At 38.4% G+C, this 23,978-nt stretch overlaps 1 protein-coding gene across 2 annotated transcripts; it reads right to left on the bottom strand.

The window, feature by feature from the left end:
* Positions 1-213: 213 nt before the first annotated feature.
* P2RY1 (purinergic receptor P2Y1) lies at positions 214-6,751 on the bottom strand. Of its 2 annotated transcripts, none has more exons than XM_082743596.1 (2): positions 4,554-6,751; positions 214-2,235 (listed from the first exon to the last, which is right to left on the bottom strand). In XM_082743596.1, the coding sequence occupies exon 1, from the start codon at positions 5,714-5,716 to the stop codon at positions 4,592-4,594; it is 1,125 nt and encodes a 374-aa protein (XP_082599722.1). In that variant the 5' UTR covers positions 5,717-6,751; the 3' UTR covers positions 214-2,235; positions 4,554-4,591. The 2 variants fall into 2 exon arrangements, with proteins under 2 accessions (XP_082599722.1, XP_082599721.1); XM_082743595.1 differs by having other exon boundaries at positions 214-2,471; positions 4,554-6,732.
* Positions 6,752-23,978: the final 17,227 nt, after the last annotated feature.

Below are 23,978 nucleotides of genomic sequence, written 5' to 3'. Positions count from 1 at the left end.
ACATTTAAACACTAGTATGAAAATATATAACAATTCTGTATTTTCCCCTGAAATAATGATAATCTTATAAATTATTTTGCACCAGAATTAGCACTTCCCTTTCCACAGTCTAGGCCACACCATAAGAAATAACTACCATGCCAGCCAGAATATGTGTCAAAATTTGCCAAAACTGTTGAGTATTAACATTATAATAACACAGAAGCCATCAGATCACATTTCATAGTTTTATTGAGACGTTTTTAGTTTTATTGTAGGTACAATTCTGATGATCATATCAAAGCTCTATTATAAATAGCAGATAGTAAGTTGGCTGCATGCCTTAGACACACACACAAGCACGATATTGTACACTCCCCTGCATGCAAACTTAAGGAAATATACCTTCCTTTTATTAAAAACATAATTACATACAATAAGTCTGGAATTTGTTAAGCTACCATTGATTTAGATAAACCTGAGAAGGCTCAAAATGTCAAGTAACACTGTTTCCATACTCCCCATTCAATGAAACTGTTAATCACAAAGAAATCTAGTTAAACTATATTAAAATCACAGATAATATAAAAATAAACATTTCTGCAAGAACACTAAACATTAGAATTCAAAGTCACAAATTCTGATATGTAACATTCCCCTTCATATTAATTTGTAATGGTGTGTATGATACAATGTACAACATAATAAAAATTGTAACAGAGTTCAGCAGCCAAATCATTTACAGTTATCACTATAAAACTTGAAATTAAAGTTATCAACTGAACAACAAAAACATTAAAATAGCAATGTTGAACTTGCTGGTAGCATGTTACTTAGAAACTCCATCTCAACTCAAGATTATACTTTCACCTTAAGAAGAAACAAAACAAAAATGTAAGCAGAACTGAGGACAGTAAGGGATTGCACCAGCTGCCTCTTTTTCTCTCTCTCTCCATAGTTTTTCCTTAAGTTCTAATCTATCTATAATGCCCATTCTTCCAGACTTCTAAAACATAAGAAATCTACTTTGAATTTAGGACAACTTTCGCACTAGAATTGGAAGCTTCAACCATATGTGGAGGCACAATTCTAAAGTTCTTGAAAAGACAATATAAACTTTTCTATGTCATATAAAATACAGACAATACAGACCTAGTCTGGCAAAGATATTTTGTATTTACTATTGAGCACTTACCACAGTAGGACACCACAGTGTGTCTGTATAGAGAACTCTACGTAAAAAGGTAAACATGCGAAAGCATTTCTAGAGAAAATTAACCACTTATATCACAAAACATTCATATTTTAGATAAAAAAAAATCGACAAACATTTCAAGATACTGGTATTTGAAAAGTGTACTATACAATAACTCATTTTATCTATGCATCACATTCCATAAAATACACTAGTGTGACATATATACATTGTAATAAATATAATTTACATCAGCATATTTGATCTTTCAAGAAAGATTTTAATTTGTACAACTGAAGAATTGTGAGTTTCATCAATAAATACTATGTTAATTGTAATTTGACCAACTAAGTTAAAGCCTCAAGATATCCCTAACTACTTACATATCTATTTTCCCTAGCCCAATTCCAGCTGCTATAAACACATCTCTTGTATCCAAAAGAAGTTTACTGTACTGTCCGAGGAGATGGAGAAGACTTATAGGGCAGAGGTCCACATCATAATTGGTGAACTTTGTGAGAATTTCTAGCCAAGGACTGGAATGGAAGAGTCCTGGAAAGTACAGTAGCAGATTTCGTGTACCTCTGGCTGGCTGTGTTTTTAATGTTCTACCACATCCCCTGAGGTCCCAACAGATGGAGTTCATCTAACTTTTTAATCCATGGAGAGTGGCATTGAAAGGGTCAAGAGTTCCACAGTTGGTCAAGTGGCAAGGTCATGTTTTTAATGCTGAATCCTACTCTGCTGTATCTCTTGTGTTTGTATTTTTATCATTTCAGTGCAAATGGACAATGATGCTTAGTCTAAGACACCAAGTGGTGAGCCAAAAATACCTTGAACTTGGCATGAAAATAGTTTTGTAGTATGAAATTTAGTTAACTGATAAGTTCTATAATTTTAGCAGTTCATCAAAATGCCAACAGATTTCTGCCTTTACTATTAAAATACCTACTTACATCATCACATGTCATCAGATTTCCAGCCAATAGATCACTGCTTCATCCTGACTCTCTGTATGTTTTTATCATTATCACAGACTCTTCCTGGAGACCTCTTTGTGCCTAGAAGGGGTTGGGCAAGATCATTCTTGTTACTATTTGGCATGTATTCACACATTGTCATTGCCCACTATATGACGAATGAAGAAGAAACACTGGAAAAAAAAAATGCCAAGAAGTAAAAGGGCATTTCTTGGCACTGTCCATCTCACTGGATCCTCAGCCCCAAAGAAAGTCCTCTGGGAGCTCAAACACAATGCATGTAACATGTACTGTAAACCAGGCTGGCATCCTGAGACCTAAAAGGAAGAAAGCTAAAGTGAATGGTGAGGAAATATAGAAATATATACCATTAGCTTATGAGTTCAAGGATGGTACAGGCTTTGAATTTCCATTTTGGTTAATGTACTGATCTTACTGAGGATGATGTTTGACAGGGATCATATAGTAATGACGGTATTTCATACTTTTTAGGATTGCACACAATGAATACTATAGAGGACCCTAACCAAGTGAGAACCTTAACTAATCTCTTTCCTCAAAATGAGGTGGTGTAGGCTATACCTCTAACTGGTTTCTTTACGATTTGGCTGCTACAATTCTGTGCATTAATCCGAACATATAAAAAAATCACTTTTTAATAAAGCTTAACACTGCTTCTCATCATTGATCTTAGTGGCCAAAGACTGCTAAGAAGAAACTGAAGATCTCACAAATCCACAGGCCACCCAAGTACCACAGGAACTGATCAAGTCCTGACGGTCCTGTCTCTGTATCCTACAGGTTCTTGCCTTAAGACAGACTCCAAACTGCTTTACTTACAAAGTGCTTTCCAACAAGTTAGTCTACCAACAGTTGCAAACTCTAATTCTGGCTTTTTTTGAGGCTAGTTTTGACAGAAATTCCTTTGATACTGGATATATTAAGAGTTAAAATTGTGTTACCTCACCTTACCATTCTACATTCTATAGATTTTGACAATTTCAATGGCTAGAAATGCAATATTTAATATTATCAATTGAAATTCACTCTTCATTGAAAACTCTTATTAGAATTACTGAAATATTTTGTGGAATTTTTATTACTGCCTGGCAGAGGGGAGGAAAAAAAAAAAAAGAAGAAGAAGTGGCCAGTAGTCTTCTCTTAAACTGTTAGCAGTCGGATTTGTAATCTCCACCACTTTTCAGTGCTGTGGTACCTTATGTACTGCATAAACTGAATTCTCTTATTTCCCTTTCCCATATATTTGCAGTTTTCCTTTAAATTTAAGGATCTAAGATCTATTATAGGATTATAGCTTTTCATTCTAGCAACACAACCTGTACAGTCTGCTGCCTTTATTTTAATAATGCATTTAATGTTTTCCAACATTTTGAAGAAGCAAAAGAGAGGCTTTCACCATTTTAAAGTCCTTATTCTAAAATTGTTTTCTCTAAGCGTGCACACACACACACACACACACACACACCCTCATCTTTTCCCCACTCTTAGTTGCCTCATACATTTGGGAAAATATGCTTGTAGCCTATGCATTATGAAGGACTGTCAACCATTCTCCCTCTGATAATATCATCCTCTTGGCCAACAGTCTTCAACCCTGGTCTGTAATAGAGCTGCATTTTTACATTGTTATTACAGCTATCAGTGAGCATTCATACTGCAACACAAACTCCTAAGGCAGTGTGCAACAGCCGTGGTGGAAGTAAATGTTCTTTATCACAGGAAGTCTAAGAGTTCAGTGTTTACAAGGAAAGTACATGAACTTTGATTCTTCCAAATGCAATATTCCTGTAAGATAATATATGCAGACTTCTACCACCCAACATCTAGCACCTATCAGAAGTTTTCCAGAAGTAACTGGGAAATAAGCACTTTCTAGGTTTTTACACTGACTTTTCTATTCAATTCTGCAAAGAAGCTCAGCCGGCTACTGCCTGTTTCTAGGACCAAAAGAGACACCCAGCTGAGATCTCTTCATTGGATATTAAATGAATAGAGTTTAGCAATTTTGCTAAACTTTCAGAATGTGGATTCTGTTCCTACCATGGATCATAGAAAGCTCAAAGTTTCAAGTGCTAGTTCTCTTGGAGAAATTATTAATATCAAAATAGCTGTAGTACTTAAGTGCCCTTTACACAGAAGAGCTTGTGAATTTTCAAGGCAGATGAGAAAGTAAATGTTTAACTAGGATTGTTTAATTTTATTTTACCTACTTCTAGTTAGAAAGGGTAGCCTTGAAAGTGAACCCAAACAAGCCAACTGTAGGGGGTGGGTGTTTTCACTTTTTTTTTTTTTTTTAAACTCACTTGGACTTAGTTTTCTCTAATCTTACTAGAAACTTAAGGGGGGGAAACCCCACTTGGCTCTATTAAGCATCCTACCATGTTACAAAAGTGGGTGTTCTGTGATTCTTGCCTCTTCACAAGCTTGTATCTCCATTCTGCTTGAACTCCGACAAAATATTGAGGGTCATGTCTTCGCTCTTGGATTGCAAATTTGCCTCACTTCTTCTGGAAGCTTTCCTAGTGGCTCTGGAGAGTCTCCTCCTGAAAGTATCTCCTGCCAAGAAATAGAGAATGGGGTCCACACAGCTGTTGAGACTTGCTAGACCTCTTGTCACCTGATAAGTGGCATAAACCTGGTCATTGAATGCACACATTTCTGGGGTCTGAAAATCCAGCCGTGCCCTCAAATTCATTGTTTTCATTACATGGAAAGGGATGTAAGAGACAGCAAAGACAGTCAGTACGATAATCACCAGGTAAATGGATTTCCTCCTCAGAGGCGAGTTGTCCAGGTCGTTGTAGATCAAAGCCCTCACAATTAATCCATAACAGCCCAGAATCAGGACCAAGGGGACACAGAACATGGCCACAGTGGTGCACATGCTGTAGATGAAATAACTTCGCAGGTACTCGTCGGAGGTGGTGTCGTAGCAGGTGATGGTTTTGTTTTTCCGGACCTGGGTGCCTGAGTAGAAGAGGATGGGGGAGATTCCCACCACCACGATGAGCCACACCAGCACGCTGATGTAGACCGCATTCTTCTTCTTGAGCCTGCCCAGAGACTTGAGCGGGTACACCACTCCGCTGTAGCGGTGCGCGCTGATGCAGGTTAGGAACAAGATGCTGCCGTAGAGGTTCACATGGAAAATAAACCTCTGCAGCTTGCACATGGCATCCCCAAAGATCCAGTCCGTCTTATTGAAGTAGTAGAAGATGAGCGCGGGCAGAGTCAGCACGTACAAAAAGTCGGCCAGGGCCAAGTTGAACATGTACACGGAGATGCCGCTCCACGGCTTCATGTGGAAGACAAACATCCAGATCGCCACGCTGTTGCCCAGGAAGCCAATAATGAACACCAAGATGTAGACAGCCGGCAGGTAGTAAAACTGGAAGCCCGTCTTGGTCAGGGAGCATGCGAACGAGGCTGCTGCGACAGCCGCGGTGGAGGCTGCGGTGCCGTTCCCCCAGGGCAAACCCGGGCCGGCTGGGAAGGTAGCGTCCGTCCCATTGGGGACAGCCGGCCACAGCACCTCGGTCATTCTCTCCTTTCCTGACTTACGCCGCGGCTCCTAGAGGCAAGTAGCAGCGAGAGGGCGGCGGCGGCGGCGAGGGGCGCACCGAGCATTGGAAAAGGGAGGGAGCAGTAGGGAGCGGGCGCCCGGGATCCCCACGGGAGGGGGCACACACAGGCAAACCCACCGTGGCTCCGGCCCCGCGTTCGCCGCGGGCCATGAAATCCACCCGCAGCCGCGACCAAGCTGGGCTGGCAACCGAGCCAGCAACTTCCCCGTCCGTCTGGTCAGTGCGGAGGTTACACAACCGGGTGCACAGGGCACTGCTGACAACTTTCAGACTGCGCTTTCCGGAGGGTTCACTAGTCCTCACAGGAGAGCGGAGACCGCGCTGGGGGTTCAGCGAGGAGGTCGAGCCAAACTCAGTACTACGTTCCGGCGTGGGGAAGGCGCTCCCCAGCCTTCTTTCCCCGAAGATCAACTTCGTTTGGGTATCTTCTTTTTCCCTACCTTGCAAGCAAGCTGCTCCTTTCAGGGGGCCCGCGCTCTTTCCTTTTTCCTCTTTCAGAGGCTTCGGTCGCTGCTTCGGCTCAGCCTCTGGGGGCCATCGGAGCGCGCGTCACCGACAGACCCGCTCGCCTCTGGATCGCCTGGTGTTCACCCTCAGTGCAGCTCAGGGCCCCTCCTCAGGGCCCCTCCTCAAGGCCCTGCTCGGGCGAGTGCTGGGGGCAGGCGGCTCCCCGCGAGGATGGGCGGAGTTTGGGCTCCCGGGTGAGTCCCGGCTCCCGGGAGGCTAGGGGCGTGCCTCGGCGAAGCCTGCCCGGCTGCCCGCCAGTTTCAGAGCGTCCTCCTGGAGCCAGAGCAGTCTTCCTTGGAGGTCTTCACGGCGACTGAGCGCGCACAGCCTCTGCCCCTCCGCTGCTCCCAGAGGCGCGGAGGGTGAGGGGGCGCTCGGTCCGCGGGGCTGCTGGGGAGCGATTGGCCCGCGAGCGCCCCTTCGCTCTTCCGCCAGCTATCCGGCAAGGCGAAGTTGCTGACACACAGGAAACCCTGCTGACTGCTCACAGCCTTTGACTACAAACTCTGGAGCCCACGGGTCCAAAACAGAAGTCTCTAGGGCCAGGTGTCTGCAGGTTCCAAGCAGCCAGCAGTCCCCAGCTGGGAGCGCCCTGCTATTGCAGTGCTCCTAGCCTCGCGGAGACCAGATTCCAAGCACTTGCTGGAACCTGCTACTTCCAGGGAACAAGAGCGTTCGAAGGAGGGAGGTTTGGGAGGGGAGAGTGACTTTCTGCCCTTCTAGTCTGCTTTTTACTTTTTATTTCCATATTTTTGCTTAACCAAATTATAGTCAACTGAGGCTATTGGTAACTTATTCTCTAAACGGGTATTGTAAGCATGCCAGTATTTCACATTGCTTAAGACCTACCGCTTCTGGGCAACATACCGTCCCCATATCTGGCTGCCCAATACATTTCAAGGTCAGAGGCTGCACGATATAGTTTTAGAAATAAGTATTAAGTACAGCTTTACAGAGATCAATGTAAAGGCCAATTACAACTCCAAAATGAGTAAGGTATGATTTGGGTGTTTTATTTCCAATCCTGTTTCTTTAGGTTAAAGTGATTCATCACAGTTAGCTCTATGAAGTACCTTAGCATTGTAGGTTGGGAATTTCTTAACATCACCCTTATTGAAAAACTCATTTTCATGGCTTGAATATATCAAAATCTTAAGTAGAGCACTTCAAAACTATATTTAATTGGAAAATAAATGAATTATTAACTTTTCAGGTACATGTTTAAGTGGACTCACAGTAGTGGAACCTAGCACTGCTTGACAGTTTATTAACAACATATTTTATGTGAAATGTTTAAGGCTGAGAGGAAAAAAATCTAAAAAGTAAAGATCTGTAAAATATGTATCATAAAGATTTTTTTCTGGTCCTAGATGTTACATGATAGTGTTCTCTTAAAAAATATCCAAAGGAAAACTACTAGCTCCTGGCTTTGCTACCACAAGGAAAATTCTCCAGAAGACTCAGAGGGTTCTTTAGAGAAAAACATACAGGAAGGACCCTACTCAAATACATTACATCATGAGCACACTGGTATTTTGAGTTGTGGTCATTTGTGCAGCATGAAAATAAAAGATAAAACTAGAGTAAATAACTTAAAAGGACATGAATGTTGTTTTGAAAACAGTCTTGATTGAAAGGAATGTTTCCTCATCTATAAAATGAGGGAGGCAATTTTAATATCTTTTGGTTTTTTACTTCAGTCTCCAAAGTATAGGATTCTATAATTCTGAGGCTTAACATGACACATTTTCATCTGATTTGATTAGGACAGTACTAACTGTGAGGATATTCTACTAAGAGAGGAGCAAAGGAAACCTCTAAGAATTTCATCGGTACTCAATAGGTCCTAAGGCAGTCCTTTGAATTTTTCATTTGTAACACAAGCAGTATTTAAGTAACTTTACTTAAAGCGTGTTCCAAATGTGTTAACTCAATGTGTTTTAAAAGGTAGTTAGTCCAAATACCATTAAGTACTCTCAGAAAACTGGACCCTTGACTAAGAATTTGGAGGAGAGAGGTCCTAAGTGAACTATGTTACATAAATATTGTAAATACTGCTTTTACATTCGGCATAATGAACTACACATTTACAATATGTTTAATGTGGTTTTTTTTTAAGATTTTGTTTTTTTATTTGATAGAGATCACAGAAGGCAGAGAGAAGAAGGGAAGCAAGTTCCCTGCTGAGCAGAGAGCCCAATGCGGGGCTTGATCCCAGGATCATGACCTGAGCTGAAGGCAGAGGCTTCAACTCATTGAGCCACCCAGGCACCCCTGTTTAAGTTATGTTTTAAATCAAAACTTGTGTCTTGTAGGAATAATTTATATGTATTCAAATTATTGTTTGCTGACTTTCTATTTGTAATGCACCGAACTAGGTTTAATGAAGGAAAAAACAAAATACTGTCTGAAATCCAAAAACATATTCATATTTGTTTCTTTAGTACCAATTATAAATACCTTAAAGGTATGAAAAGAATATGCAGAATATACTCCATATCTTTAAGTGATTTGCCTCAAAACTGCATATAAATTTGCTTTGTATTTGATTAATGTAAGTGTCTGACTTCAAGGGATTTATAATTTAGTTGGAAATGCAAAGAAAGTACAATAACATAATAATAAGTCTTTCTTATATATAGTCAGCACTATGCACACATAACAAGAATTATTTTGAATTTTAATCCTTAAAACATTTTTCTCTAACTGATAATTGTATCCCTGTTTTTTAAGTGGTGAAACAAAGGCAGGGAGGTTAAGCAACTCATCCACCATCACACAGTAGAAACTGAAGTTTAAAGTTCAGCCATCTTTCCCCACAGCCCCATATATTTTACCACTTTTCTGTGATTATATACACACAAATACAGTACAGTGATAGGAAAACTAACTCTTTGTGGCCATTGCAGATCGAACATAGGGTAAGTCCCAGAAGCCTTCTACTAAGAGAAAATTTGGAGCCAGATCTTGAAGGTACTAATAATAGAGTATTTCAGAAGCTTCCCAAGTATGTTAACTTCTCTACTTAGGATTTTAAAAAATAGCCAACAATATATAGATGGTCTGAGGACAGACACTCATGGAGAAGTCTGTTGGGCCACAGACTCAAATCAAAAGGCTGCGCTTCCTGTGTTTACAAAGGTTCTCATAACCATTGTTAGGGAATCTCTTCTCTTTCTTAAAGTCACAGAAAACTACCAATCTTAGAGGATGGAAATATCATCAAAAAGATTCTAATCGAAGGCTGCAAGTATAAGAAACTTATAAGCACAATATATAAAACCCCCCAACTTCAAAGTTGAGACCCAGAAACATGAGATTTGATTAAACAATACTACAAATGCTAACCCTAATTTGGAGGGCAGGACAATGTTAAGATTTTGGAGGTAAGAAACAAAGACCTTGATACAGGAGAGAGAGAGGAATTTCTTAGAGGATTCCCTTAAGTATAATAATTAAGGTGAGATCATTTCTAAGATAACACCTTAGGAAAGACTCTACTATTCCCCAAGAAGGACAAAGAACTAGAAGGACAAAGTCTAAGGAATTCATAGCTAACATCCTCCAGTAAGGGAGAAGGATAGAGGGCTATGGGGGAATGGGAGCGGGATAAGACCATACTGAGAAAAAGTGAAAGGATTTTTCCTGTGCTGGGGCCCAGCTGCTCCTATAAATTATGCACTTGTCATGGAGCTAATCAATAGGCTTCCTGAAATATATTTCATTAAAAAATGGATATAGGACATGAACAGAGGACAGCCCTGTTGCTCCAAGGTTGGAATGAGAAGAGGAGAGAACAAGAGACCAGGGAGACCAGAGAAAAGAAGTAGGAAAGAGGCAGAAGGGCGATGGGGGGAGGGGAATAAAGGAGGAGAAACACTAGGTGTGTTGGGGGGGAAGGAAGAGAAAGTAAGGCACTTACATTGAATTGGGTGGAGACCTTTGAAAAATCTCACATAACACTGCTTTTCAATTATTTAGGTTTAAATCTGGGTAGGGGTGTGTTGGGGGCAGGGCATCTGGCCTTGTGGTCAGAGTAATGTCCCTATTGAGTGTCTGCCCCTTGGTAGATGACATTGAGCCAGGTTTTCCATCTGTGCCCTACCACTTGCAAGAACCTATAAGATCACAGTCTACCTAAGTCTTCCATCTTTCAGAAATTCTTGCTTCCAGAAGTTAGGATTATTCTAGGTAACTGCCTTCCTAGATTTACTTCTTTAATATTTATTTCCCTTATCCCCTTCCATAGAAGCTCTAGCCCCTAGTCTCAGGTACTGTGAAATATTTTAAAAACACTTTTCGTTAAATCCAGAGTAAAGGCTCCAGTCCAGGTTTATAGCTTCAGTCTTTCTCTAGCAAATATTCCCTTTGCTCTTTTTTTCTCTGAGCAATTCAGTTTCACAAGGGCATGTCCATAAAGTTTGTGGGTGCACAAATATCTTTAGAGCCAGTTACTCATATGTTACATCATAATTATGGATCCATGGAGGGTTTCCATGGTAGCACAAAAGATAAGAATATGACCTTATTTGAGATTTAATTATCATTATTAAAACCACTCTAAATTTTTGACTTCTGGTGCATCCATACTTTGAGTATATAAGCTAAATTCCAAATGGGTAAATGAAAATCATGTGCAGAAATTTAAAAATACCGTATTTTTTTTCTCATGTGAAATCACGTCTTTCATCACCTCACTCTTGGAATATTGATCTGTTATGTCCTAGATGTTACACAATTTTCCAAGATTAAAGTTAATAGCAGTGGTGTTAGTCACATTCCAGATTTTGAAAAGTCTAAATTTTCACCAGTCACAGTCAAAAGTGTGAACTGACATTAAGTAGATGAGCACTGTGCCCATTTTTATAATCGTTCAGTATTGATTCTTGTAGAAAGGCTGACAGGCTGAGCTAAGCCCAGAGAATTTTCTTACAACAAGCCAAACTCTGGACACTCTTCTGAAAAGATATCTAGGTGGCCAAGAAAGCATCCAATGAGTCTACACAGTAAGGTGCGATAGACCCATCCCCTGTCTATAAACAATGAAATAAAAACCAATAAAGAAGCAGGTATTTGTACCTGACAATGAGCAAGAATAGACTACAGAATGGTTCAGGTGGAGAAATAATCAGTCACTCCTTGATAAATTCTTACGTTTTCAATGACAGGATTTAGCAGAACCTCAGAATCTTACATTAGTTCCAATTTTCGTCTTTCTGCTTAATATTCATCAAGGAGACTACATCATGGTCATAATAACCTGATTTTAAAAATACTATCTCACCTCACTGGCAACATTTACTGTGAGTCTGAGCACAATTTCTCAAACTTGAATGTGCATACAGATCACTTGGGAGATCTTACTAATATACAATTTTAGGTATGGGGTAGAGCCCAGAACTGCATTTCTAACCAGTTCCCTTTGAGGTCTGAGCTCTTCAGCCAACCACTGTAATACATATGAGTAGCAGACTATTAATGAACCTGCCTGACGTTTCTTTGCTATGTTGATTTCCCACTGTAGCTGCTTCCATCTAGTGACTAAAACACCTTAGGGGGTTAGCAATCTTGAACTATGGCATACATGTACCAGGCACTGTTTGGAATGCTTTTTATGTATTAGCTCATAGCACATGATTTTGGAGAATAAGAACTAGGTTCAAAGGTCAGTTAAGGCCACTTAACAGCTGAGCAACCAGACACATGCCCAAACCTGTCTTAAGCCAAATTTCTTACCAAATAACTTCTCTATCAGATATCTAGGAGAATATGATCATGTACATAGAGTGCTGAAGATATTACCTAGTATCTAGTGAATGCACAATAAATGGTCACTATTATTATGGCTATTATATTTAGTTATAATACCCTTATTAATTTTGCCTTACTAAGATATATCTTAGTAAGAGAGCATTTGAATGTAAGAAACCAAATCCACTAAAACCTGCTTTAGCAAATAAAGTGACTCTCTGGCAAGGGTACAGGAGTATGAGTGTCATGTGGAAGTGGGAGTAGGAATTTAAAAATCAGGGATTTTGCCTATTCTCTACTTATTTAAAGCTGTGGGGGTCTTTGTTCTTTGCCTTTCTCTATTCGACAACATGCTTTTCTTACCCTTCCCTCCTTTTCTACTCCCCTTTCTCCTTCTCCCTCTTTTCCCTTTCTCTAAGTTTCATTTTCTACATAGACATAATTCAGCATGTCCAGTCAAAGCCTAGATCATTTCCAATGGTAAATTCCTGGGGAAAGAATCTGGATTATCATGGTCCAGTTCACTTTGGCCTGTGGAAGGGAAAAGCCAAGTGAGCAGAGCCTCCTTCTAGGGCTAAGTGACAGACTCCAAGAAAAGAGAAGGATGGGCTACTTCTCTTAAAGAGGGAATAGGGGACAGAGAGGCTATGATTGACTAATGAAATTATCTCTGGTATAGAAGGCAATAGGACCATACTTGTAGGTAGGAAGGGGAGAAAAGAAGAAGGGTTTCAGGAAATGCAATTGCAACAGGCAAACCCCAGAGTCTCAAGGCTGGAGAACTGTGCCTATGGCCATGTGGAGACTAATGGAGAAATCCATGTTCCAAGACTGGTGAAATATGGTCCTGGGTGCCTCCTGTTTTGACAGAGATGGAGAGCTAACTACAAATGAGAGCAACCAAGTGGAGGATCTACAGAGCAAATGGAGAAATGGAGTAGAATGAAGTGAGGCAATATAAGGCAAAAAAACATGGCTGTCCTATTTTTGTGTTTGTTAAACATGTGAAGAGAAAAAATATGAGAGAAAGGAAAAGAATCTTTGAGTTCCTGCTAGGAAAATGGAAGTCTTCTTTCAACCAAAGATAAATTATGAGGTTCTGCTTCCATCATGGAAACCAGTCCCAAGGCATGGCAATTACTACTGGGACCCTAATTATTAATTCAGTTAGGAGGAGCCCAAGGGACATATTTGCAGGAATTCGAGTCCCCAGAAATAAAAATTTTGACATGAGCAACAGAGAAATTGAATTTGGGTTAGAGAATGAGTGCCTTGGGAGAAAGCGAGAAGCAAGGCTGGAAAAACTTTCTGGTGATTGTATCAACCAGTCATGGCTAAAAGCTCTGTTCATTCTCCATAGGCATGAAATTTTGGCTGTGGGATAGGTCATGATTTACTTTTTAGCAAGATACAATGAAAGATTAGCATTTCCAGTGAAAGTGGCAGACTAGGAAGCATTTGGACTGGGAAATGTACGTATGAAAGACACTTGTGGCAAGGGGAAGCTTAACGACCAACCAAGTACTTTTCATTGAGAGACAAGCAAAGATTATTACTAGCATGGGGACACTCAGGGATGTGCCAGATACAGGCTTTAGACAGTCATGAAATTAATGTTCAGTAACTAAGGAAAAGTGGTTAGGGATGTAGAAATTAATGCTCTTAATTATTCAAAAAAATGAACAGAAGGAAAACTATATAATCATGCTGGGAAAGGAAATCATCTTTATAACATTTACACAAGAGCATACTTTATATTATAATGGTATATGCTATTTTGTACTCAACAAAAGGAGAAATGAAAGAACTAAGCTGGGAACGTCTGCTCTGAATAAATTTATGAACAAAATAGAGAGCTCTAAGAGAAGGAAAGGGTATAGGATATGCATAGGTACATGGAGGAATTGACACAGTTGTCACTCTGGCCATAGAAAGGCAAAATGAAACAGTAGGTGTGATAAACAAGAGAGGTCTATAAATCAGCTGGTGTATAAAGAGAATAGACAGGCTCTCTTTACTTCACAAAATACCATTTTAGTTAGAAGTTTTTAGAAGTAACATGGGGTGCCTGGATGGCTTGATCTGTTAAGCATCCAACTCCTGATTTCTGCTCAGGTCATGATATCAGGGTCATGGGATCAAGCCCTGTTTTGGGCTTCATGCTGGGGCATGGAGCCTGCTTAAGATTCTCTGTTTCCCCCCTCTCTCTATCCCTCTATGCTCTTGCTCTCTCTAAAATAAATAAATCTTAAAAAAAAAAGTTCTTAGAGATAAAATATGAGGAAAGGAAGTGAACCCATTTATTTATTTATTTACATGGAGGGAAAAATGGAAGAAAATGAATATAATATCCCTAAAGATGGAATTGTACAGTATTACATGTGTTAATATTATAAAACATTATAAAAGAAAATTAGATTATGAGGAATATGGCATTTGGTGATATAAGGAGATACCAATAAATGAGCTGAAAATCTTTGAGCAATGAGGAAGAGAAGATAGGAGAAGGAAGAGATGGAAGCAGAGGAGAAAGGAGTTAATGGTAGAAGTTTACCAAAGAAATTTTAAGGATTGATAAACTTCCTACAAGTTTGGATAAATTAGAACCTAAAGTTACAATATGTAATGAAAATAACTCATAGCCTTAGAAGATGGATTATGGGGCACTTGGAAATGAAGAACATGTATGTATGTGTGTGCATATGTATTATAAAAGGAAGCAATTTTATGAATTCTTTATATTTTTGAATACTAGTCCTTTATCAGATATGTCAGTAATCCTGTTAAAAAAATGAGAAGATACGAATAAACATTTTTCCAAGGAAGGCATACAGATGGCTAACAGACACACGAAAAAAATGCTCAACATCACACATCATCAGGGAAATACAAGTCAAAACTACAAGGAGATACCACCTCACACCTGTTGGAATAACTGAAGTTAACACAGGAAACAAAGTTAACCCAGGAAACAACAGATGTTGGTGAAGGAGAATGAGCAACCCTCTTTCACTGATGGTGGGAATGCAAACTGGTGCAGCCCCTCCAGAAAACAGTATGGAGTTTTCTCAAAAAGTTAAAATAGAACTACCCTGTGGTCCAGCAATTACACTACTAGGTATTTACCCAAAGGATAGAAAAATACTGATTTGAAGGGATCCACACAGATCCATGCACCCCAGTATTTATAGCAGCATTGGTATATATATATGGAATACTATGCAGCCATCAAAAGAAATGAAATCTTGCCATTTGCGACAACATGGATGGAACTAGAGTGTATCATGCTTAGCGAAATAAGTCAAGCAGAGAAAGACAACTATCATATGATCTCCCTGATATGAGGAAGTGGTGATGCAATATGGGGGCTTAAGTGGGTAGGAGAAGAATCAATGAAACAAGATGGGACTGGGAGGGAGACAAACCATAAGTGACTCTTAATCTCACAAAACAAACTGAGGGTTGCTGGGGGGAGGGGGGTTGGGAGAAGGAGGTGGGGTTATGGACATTGGGGAGGATATGTGCTTTGGTGAGTGCTGTGAAGTGTGTAAACCTGGCGATTCACAGACCTGTACCCCTGGGGATAAAAATATATGTTTATAAAAAATTAAAAAAATCTAAAAAAACAAAAAATAAATAAAATAAAATAAAATACAATTAAAAAAAAAGAAACGGCATATAATAGAATACTACTCAGCCATCAAAAATAATGAAATATTGCTATTTGCAGTGATGTGAGTAGAGCTAGAGTGTATTATGCTAAGTAAAATAAGTCAGAGAAAGAGAAATGCCATATGATTTTACTCATATGTGGACTATAAGAAACAAAACAAATGAACACAGGGGGGAAAAAAAGCAAACCAAGAAACATACTCTTAACTATAGAGAGCTGATGGTTAGTGGAGGGGAGGTGGATGGTGGGATGGGTTAAATGGGTGATGGGTATTAAGGAGGGCACTTACAATAAGCATTGGGTATTGTATGTAAGTGTGGAATTACTAAACTGTACACTTACAACTAGTATATTTTAACTAGCTGGAATTTAGATAAAAACGGGGTAGGGGAGAAGCAGGACTGAATAAGGAAGTTGGAGAAGGATTATTGATTACCATGGAAATAATCTAAAATGTGATTAGGAAAGATGTGGCTTCCTGCCCTAGTGACAGCACTAAAGAATGAGAGAATTTAATTATTATCAGACTTTGACATTCCAGAATTACTTGATATGATGGCATTCTGGGAGAGAGAACTTTTCCTGGTTCAATAGCTTCATCTGAATTTCTTCTGTAGACTGCCTGAACTTTGTCTCATATTGTTGGCTTCTGGGACTATTAGAAAGACAATGATAAAATAAAGAAATTCAAATCATTTATAAAATATATTTCATTTCTAGTAAAAATGACTGAACTAGGGGCACCTGGGTGGCTCAGTGGGTTAAAGCTTCTACCTTTGGCTCAGGTCATGATCTCAGGGTCCTGGGATCGAGCCCCGTATTGGGCTCTTTGCTCAGTGGGGAGTCTGCTTCCTCCTCTCTCTGCCTACTTGTGATCTCTGTTTGTCAAATGAATGAATGAAATCTTAAAAAAAAAAAGACTCAACTAATTTCCCAAGAACAGCAGCATTGTGGGAAGAAAGTAGATACTATAGGTAAGTCACACAACACAAACACATCCACACCAAAGAAGCAAAATTTCATAGTCTGTGGCAACAAGTGTTAACATCTTCTTATACAGACATTTTCCTTCTTCATTTGTTTGAATATATATTAATATGAACTTTTTTAAAGGTTTATTTTTTTAATTTAGAGCAGGGAGGAGGGGCAGAGAGGGAATCTCAAGCAGACTCCATGCTGAATGCTCAGAGTGGGGCTCCATCTCATAACCCTGAGCTCATGACTGGAGTCAAAAATCAAGAGTTGGATGCTTAACTGACTGAGCCACTGAGGCACTCCTATATGTACATTTAAAATTGGGACTCTATATGGTTGTATCCTGCCTTCCTGCCAATATACATGCATGTATCTTACCATTTTCTTGATGGTAGCAGGATACCACTAGTATCATTGAAAGAGCAAAGGAAAGAAAACTAGGGCCACTGACATGACTAAACAGGAAAGACCAACACAATAGCATGTAAAATATAGAGATGCACTCTAAGGGGACCAATGGAGCCTAAGGGGACAAACGGAGCCCAATTTCTGTAAGAGGTATCAAGGTGCATCAATTAAATTTAGATAAAGACTTTGAATCAGGTAAGCCATAATTTTCTTTCCAAGAACAGAAGAGATAAAACTCTTATCTTTTAGGTTACTGAAAAAAAACCACTTCCCAACATTCCCTGCTTAGAAGTTTTCACACAGAAATACACCAGGATGTCAGATAGTATGGATATATAGTATTTAGTGTAGTTTTGAATGAAATGTTTAAAAAAAAAAAAAACAGAATTTAAGGTACACTGGTGAAATAAATATTTATTCTTAATTTATAAAAAAGACAAAGATGAAATGATAAAGACAAACACACAAGGAAGAATTTTAAAAGGACATTAATAACATACAAGAAGTTGTAATAAGAACCATTAAACCAAAAAAAGTAAAAAAAAAAATTTGTATGAAAGATATAAGGAAGATCCAAGATAAATGAAAAATTAGAAACTGGAAAGTGAACATAATGAGAATTTATAAATAGTTGTCTTTAAAAATAGAGTGAGCTAAGCCAAGGGACTCCCGGGATAGTGGTTATTTCAAAGCCATCACCACGATAATTATAAAAATAACAGATATGAGAACTTTTGTGACAAGTCCACAGATATTTTACATTTTTGCTAATTTGATCTTTGGAAATAATAGAAAGGTAGTTTTCTGTCAAATGGTCAGGCCTTTATAGAAATGGAAAAGAGATAAAAGAGTAGAAAAGAGGAGTGCCTGGGTGGCTCAGTGGGTTAAGCGTCTGCCTTCGGCTCAGGTCATGATCTCAGGGTCCTGGGATCGAGTCCCACATTGGGCTCTCTGCTCAGCGGGGAGCCTGCTTCCCTCTCTCTCTCTCTGCCTGCCTCTCTGACTACTTGTGATCTCTGTCAAATAAATAAATAAAATCTTAAAAAAAAAAAAAGAGTAGAAAAGATAAGGGAGATAAAGTCATTGAGACAAAGGCAAAGACCCTAAACTTGAGAAGGCATACAAGGCAAGTTCAGTACAAGAAAAGGCAAGTTAAATACAAAAAAATGTCAAAGTACATCAATACCCACAAAATAGAAGCTGCTGAGGCTGATGATGAGGGTAGAAAAAAAATTTTTTTAAATCATTGAAAAGCTACAGGAAATAAAACTAGAGCAAAGCAGAGTTACCATGCAGAACCTTTTTGTAAAAAATCCCCAAACCCCTAATTAAAATCAATATAGGAAAACATGGCAGTTCTCCAAAAGAAGCATGTAAGGATCAAGTCCCTCCTAATAAGGGAATGCATTCTAGGAAAGGATTTGAGAACCAGATGGTTGAGATTACTAACTGGAGAAGTCACAGCAATGGAGCTGGGAAAAGCATAGAAAATGGAGGTTTAAATAAAAATTCATCGGGTATTACTAGAAGGAAAAGAAAGAACCCGAAAGTCCTAATTATGGGGATAGAGTCCTTCTGGTAGAGCAGAAATGCAGAAGCTATAAATGAGTGAAGGAGACAGGAAGGCGTGCCAAGTGGGAAAAGCCACATTATAGAAAAGATGGGTAAACCACATCATAGAAAAGAGGAGAAAGAAAGTTGAAGGGAAAAGAAAATGTAAGAAATTGATTTTCAAAGCCATGCAAATTGTTAGTCCAGGAAGAGTAAAAAATGCATATGTAAGTAGTACTTATAAATGTAGTCTATCATAGTGAATATGTAAAGATAAAATATTACACATAGAAAATAAGCATCAAAACACAGACAGCTTCATATGCTAGGTTCTGGAATATGAGTAATTGGGATCCATTAGACTCAAGATACTGAAGATATGAGGGCAATTCCAATAGCTTCCCCATCATGATATCCAATTAAGAAGGATAAAGGAGACTCACAGATTGGTTCACTCTGGTTTATTCCCTGTGGGGCATAAAAACACCTAAAACTGAAAACTGAATGACTACCTTCTCTTCTAGTTAGCATAAGCAATGCAGCACTCTCAGTGTGATGTTTGTTCTTTCTCAGTAATAGCATCTCCGTATTATGTATTTCTGTGCTTCATGGCCATTAAAAACGTTTAAGTTTCATAGTTAATGTAAACCCTGTGAAAATGAAGTTTCCTTTTTATCCTCAATGCAGAGAGTGTGACAATAATGAGCTAATAATTTTCCATTATCCCAGTAACCCTTAAATTTTGCTTCTTTAAACTCAGCAGTTTGAACTTCCAATATAACTCTTAGGGTTTTTTTCCTGTGAAGTGTTTAGGAACAAGTAGCAAAGTATGTTTGATGTAAATTTGGATGACTTTGCAGGAATGATAAAAAAGACTATTAGTTAGAACTCAAAACCCTTGGTACACAAGTATCACCCACCTCATAAGAAGTCAAATGAATCCTGGATTCTGGCCTCAGCTCTCCCACTGTCTGCTAAAGGCTCTTAGCCTCCCTGTGTACAGTTTCTTTGTCTGCTAATTGAGAGTATTAATTTCTATGTCTACCCATCTTTTGGGATATTGAGAATTAGATAATAGACTTTTGCTTTGAGCTACTTTGAAAAAAAACAGTGCTTGTAAATGTAAAGAAGTTTGTTTTAAAATCTTGCTCTTTGATGTAAAACCATTTATGTATTTCAGATTCTATACTCAGATGCTATATAAAGAGTACATTATTGACTATCATAAAATTGTTTCCTAAATATTTGTTTTTATATTTACTACATTAATACATAATAACAGGGATTCTGGACTATACTATTACAAGTTACTTTTTTTTGAAACAACAAGGAAGTAGATAATATGAATCTGTATGCATCAAACGTATTTTTCAATCTTTTTCCCCAAATTGGACTTTTATCATTTTTTGTGTTCAAAGGACTTAGATTTATTCCCCATTTCATTAGGTTGAGATTTTTAAAGACTCCATAACAGCTCAAGTCTTCCCTTCTAATCCCTACCCCCCAGTCAAGACAATACTAATCTATTTCCTGTGCATTCTGTGATAATTCTGGCCTCTCAAGCTTCCTTCTTGATATTAACTCTTCCTTTCACTGTCCTCTTTGCCTCTTCAGCTTTCTTATTCTTTACATCCTTTAAAGAACTAATGCAGTAAAAGACTACAGACTCCTGAATATAGGTTTGAACTGTGTGTCACTTTATTTTTTTGGTCCAGTACAGTTCTGTAAATTATTTTCTTTCATGATTTTCTTAATTTCCTTTCTCTAGGTTATTTACTGTAAGAATAAACTATATAATACATATTTAAAATACATGCCAATCAACCATTATTGGAAAGCCTTCCAGTCAAAACTAGGCTATAAGTAGTTAAGTTTTTGGAGAGTCAAAGCTTATACACAGATTTTCAGCTGTGCAAGAGGTTGGCACCCAGAACCCAGTATTGGTCAAGGTTCAACTGGGTGTACCTCTCTCTCTTTCTCTCTCTCTCTAACACACACACACACACACACACACACACACACACACACACAGAGTGTATGTATATATTATATGTATATGTGATATTTTATATTAAAGCCAATAAAATGCTTATTTCTATACATTAAACTTTACTATAAATATTTTTATTTTCGTGAATGTGTTTTCTTAAGTATTCAGAATTTCTCCCCACCATTTTATTATTTTGTCTCACGTAATACCACTGCTTTACCATCTATGCCCTGGGAGAAACTTTGGCATGAGGAAGATGAGGAGAAAAGGTTAGATTTAACTTCCAACAGCTAAATGAAAACTCTTCCAAATTCTTTTTTCCCCAGCATCCCGAGAAGAGTGGAAATCTGTTTCTGGATGAGAAGTTATTGTTTTTACATGGATCCTTCTATTTCCTTCATAGTTCCTGGTATTTGCAAGCTCAATTCTTTTGCTAAAGCCAATATTAAAAAAAAGAATGTTTGTGATGAAAGCAAAGTAAAAAATGAGATGTTTATTTTAGGTAACTTCTTATTTTATAAGAAAATTAATGTATTCAAAATATATTTATTGAATACAAGTAAAGCATATAAGCTTATATACAAGTAAAGCATATATGCTTTAAAACTCATTACTTTATACTAATATATTTTTATTACAATGCTAATAAACATTTTTAAATTAAAAAGTTAAATTTAAATAACTGCAGAATGATAGTAGAGAATTAAGAGTAACAGTATGCTGGAAAATGGCAGAATAGGAGGATTCTAAGCTCATCCCCTCCCCTGGATACACCTAGATTACACTCACATCAGTGTATACAACCAGAAAACAAACCAAAGACTGATGGTACAAACTCCCCAACTAAAGGCAGAGAAGAGGCCGTATCTAAGATGAAAAAAAGGGCAGAGATGCAGTGAGCAACTAAACAGACTCACAGACCATCTGTGGGCGAGGAGCTATGGGCAAGGAGAAGGGAGAGAAAAAGATGATTACACTGGGAAGCCTGCTCTGGGAAGACGAATCCCCATAGAATTTGGCTTTGAAAACCAGAAGGGCTAATTTCATGAGTTCTTACAACCAGTGGGACTTAAAGCATGGAACTTTAAAAATCAGTGGGCTCACCTCTGGGAAATCTGTGAGGGCAATAGGAAGCTGAGTCTCAGCCTTTAAAGAGACAGCACAACAAATAGTCCATAAAGAATGCAGTTAGGAAAACTGCCTGGGATATAAAAGGAGGGTTATTTACTAATCACTGGGCATGTCCCAGAGGAAAGATTTCACTGGGATACTCCTCTAGAAACAAAGGAGTGGGTGTGATTTCCCTCCCCTATACCCAGCATAAACACAGCCACCATGGTATTCAGTACAAAATTGGCTTTTACTACCTAACTTACTTCTACTGAGCCTTAACCCTCAGTCCCAGCACTGTATGCACTCACACCAGAAGACCAGCTCAAACCTTTCCAACACTGCATCTCCTGACTGCAGTTGTGGTGGCAGCCGTGGCTGGTCACCTACAGTGGGGGGGATGTGCACAACTTGTTAAAATTAGCATCCCACCTGTGCGGGCATTGTGAATCAGGCCCCAGTCACCTGGTCTCAGCAATAGCAGCAAGTCCCCTTAGAAGACAACTGACATACAAAATCTGTGGGCACTGCACACCCCATTTGTACCATTTTGTGGTTTGGTTCTGGCTGGCCCTGATCATGGTGGTGGAGACATGTCCCCTCTGGCAAGAGACCAGAGCCACCTCATTAAAAGTGTGTGCCTGCCCACTACTTTTAAATGCAGGAGACATAGTGGACTCTTAGCAAAAAAAAAAAAAAAAAAAAAAAAAAATAGACACAGAGAGGTAGACAAAATTAGGAGACAGAGGAATGAAAGAATAGGACAAAGCCACAGCAAGAGACCTAAGTGAAAGAGATAGAAGTTATAGGCCTGATAATTTAAAGTAATAATCATGTAGATACTCAATGGCTTTGAGAAAATAGCAGAGGACATCAGTAAGACCTTAACAAAGAGAGAGAAAACAAAGAACCAATCAGAGATGAAGAACATGATAAATGAAATTAAAAATATACTAGGTGAAATAAACAGCAGGCTAGAGAAGGAATGAATTAGCGACCTTGAAGACAGAGTAAGGGAAAGTAATCAAGGCGAGGAGGTAAGCAGGAAAATATTATGCAAAATGAGAAGAGACTTAGGGAACTCTGATTTCATGAAGCATAATGACATTAGCATTATAGGGATCCCACAAGAAGTGAGAAAAGAGGGTAAAAAATTAATTTGAAGAAATAATAACAGGGCAAAAGGTAGTGATAGGAGAATTTTAAAAGCAGAAAGAGAAAAGAAGATAGTTACATACAAGGGAGATCCCATAAGGGTATCAGATTTTTAACAAAAAAACTTTGCTGGCTACAAGGGAGTAGCAGGATATATTCAAAGTGCTGAAAGAAAAAAAAATCCATATCCAAAAATACTCTATCCATGAAGGCTATCATTCAGAATATTAAGATAAATAGAATTTCCCAAACAAAAGCTAATGGAGTTCACGACCACTAAATGAGTCCTACAAGAGGTATTAAAGGGGACTCTGAGTGAAAAGGAAAGATCATAAGTAAGAGTAAGGAAAGTAGGAAGGAAAAAAAAAACATTAAAAGTAAATATATTTGTACAAATCAGTCAAGGGACTCACAAAATAAAGGGATATACAGTATTGCAAACATATACCTAAAATATGGGGAGAAGAGGATGAAAGATTGGGTTTGATATTAAGTACCATCAACTTAATACAGACTGCCATATAAAGAAATATTATATACATATCTAATTGCAACCACAAATCAAAACCAGTAATACATAGGCAAAAAGTAAAAAACAAAGAAATCCTAGTATATCATTAAAGAAAGCCAACTTATGGTGAGAAAAAAGACAAGAAGGAACACAGAAATTCTACAAAAACAACCTCAAATAATGAAGAGGCAACAAATACATACCTATCAATAATTTCTTTGAATGTAAATAGACTAAATATTCCAATCAAAAGACATAGGGTGACTGAATGGATTAAAAAATGATGCATCTAAATGTTGCCTAAAAAAGCCTCATTTCAGGATTAAAGACATGCAGATTAAAAGTGAGAGGGATAGAGAAACATTTATCACACAAATGGATGTTGGAAGAAAACTGGACACCATTACTTACAGCAGACAAAATAGATCTTAAAACAGTGTAACAAATGATGAAAAGGAACACCATATAATTATTAGGAAGACAACCCAACAAGACGACGAATAATTGTAAATATATATGTCCCCAACATGGGAGAATCCAAATACGTAAAACAGTTACTAACAAAAATAAAGGGAATAATAGTAATAC

The sequence above is a fragment of the Mustela nivalis genome, assembly GCF_964662115.1.
Source record: "Mustela nivalis genome assembly, chromosome: 1".
NCBI classification, from domain to species: Eukaryota; Metazoa; Chordata; class Mammalia; order Carnivora; family Mustelidae; genus Mustela; species Mustela nivalis.
Note: the sequence above shows the minus strand (reverse complement) of the source record. Positions and strands in the feature narration are given on the sequence as shown.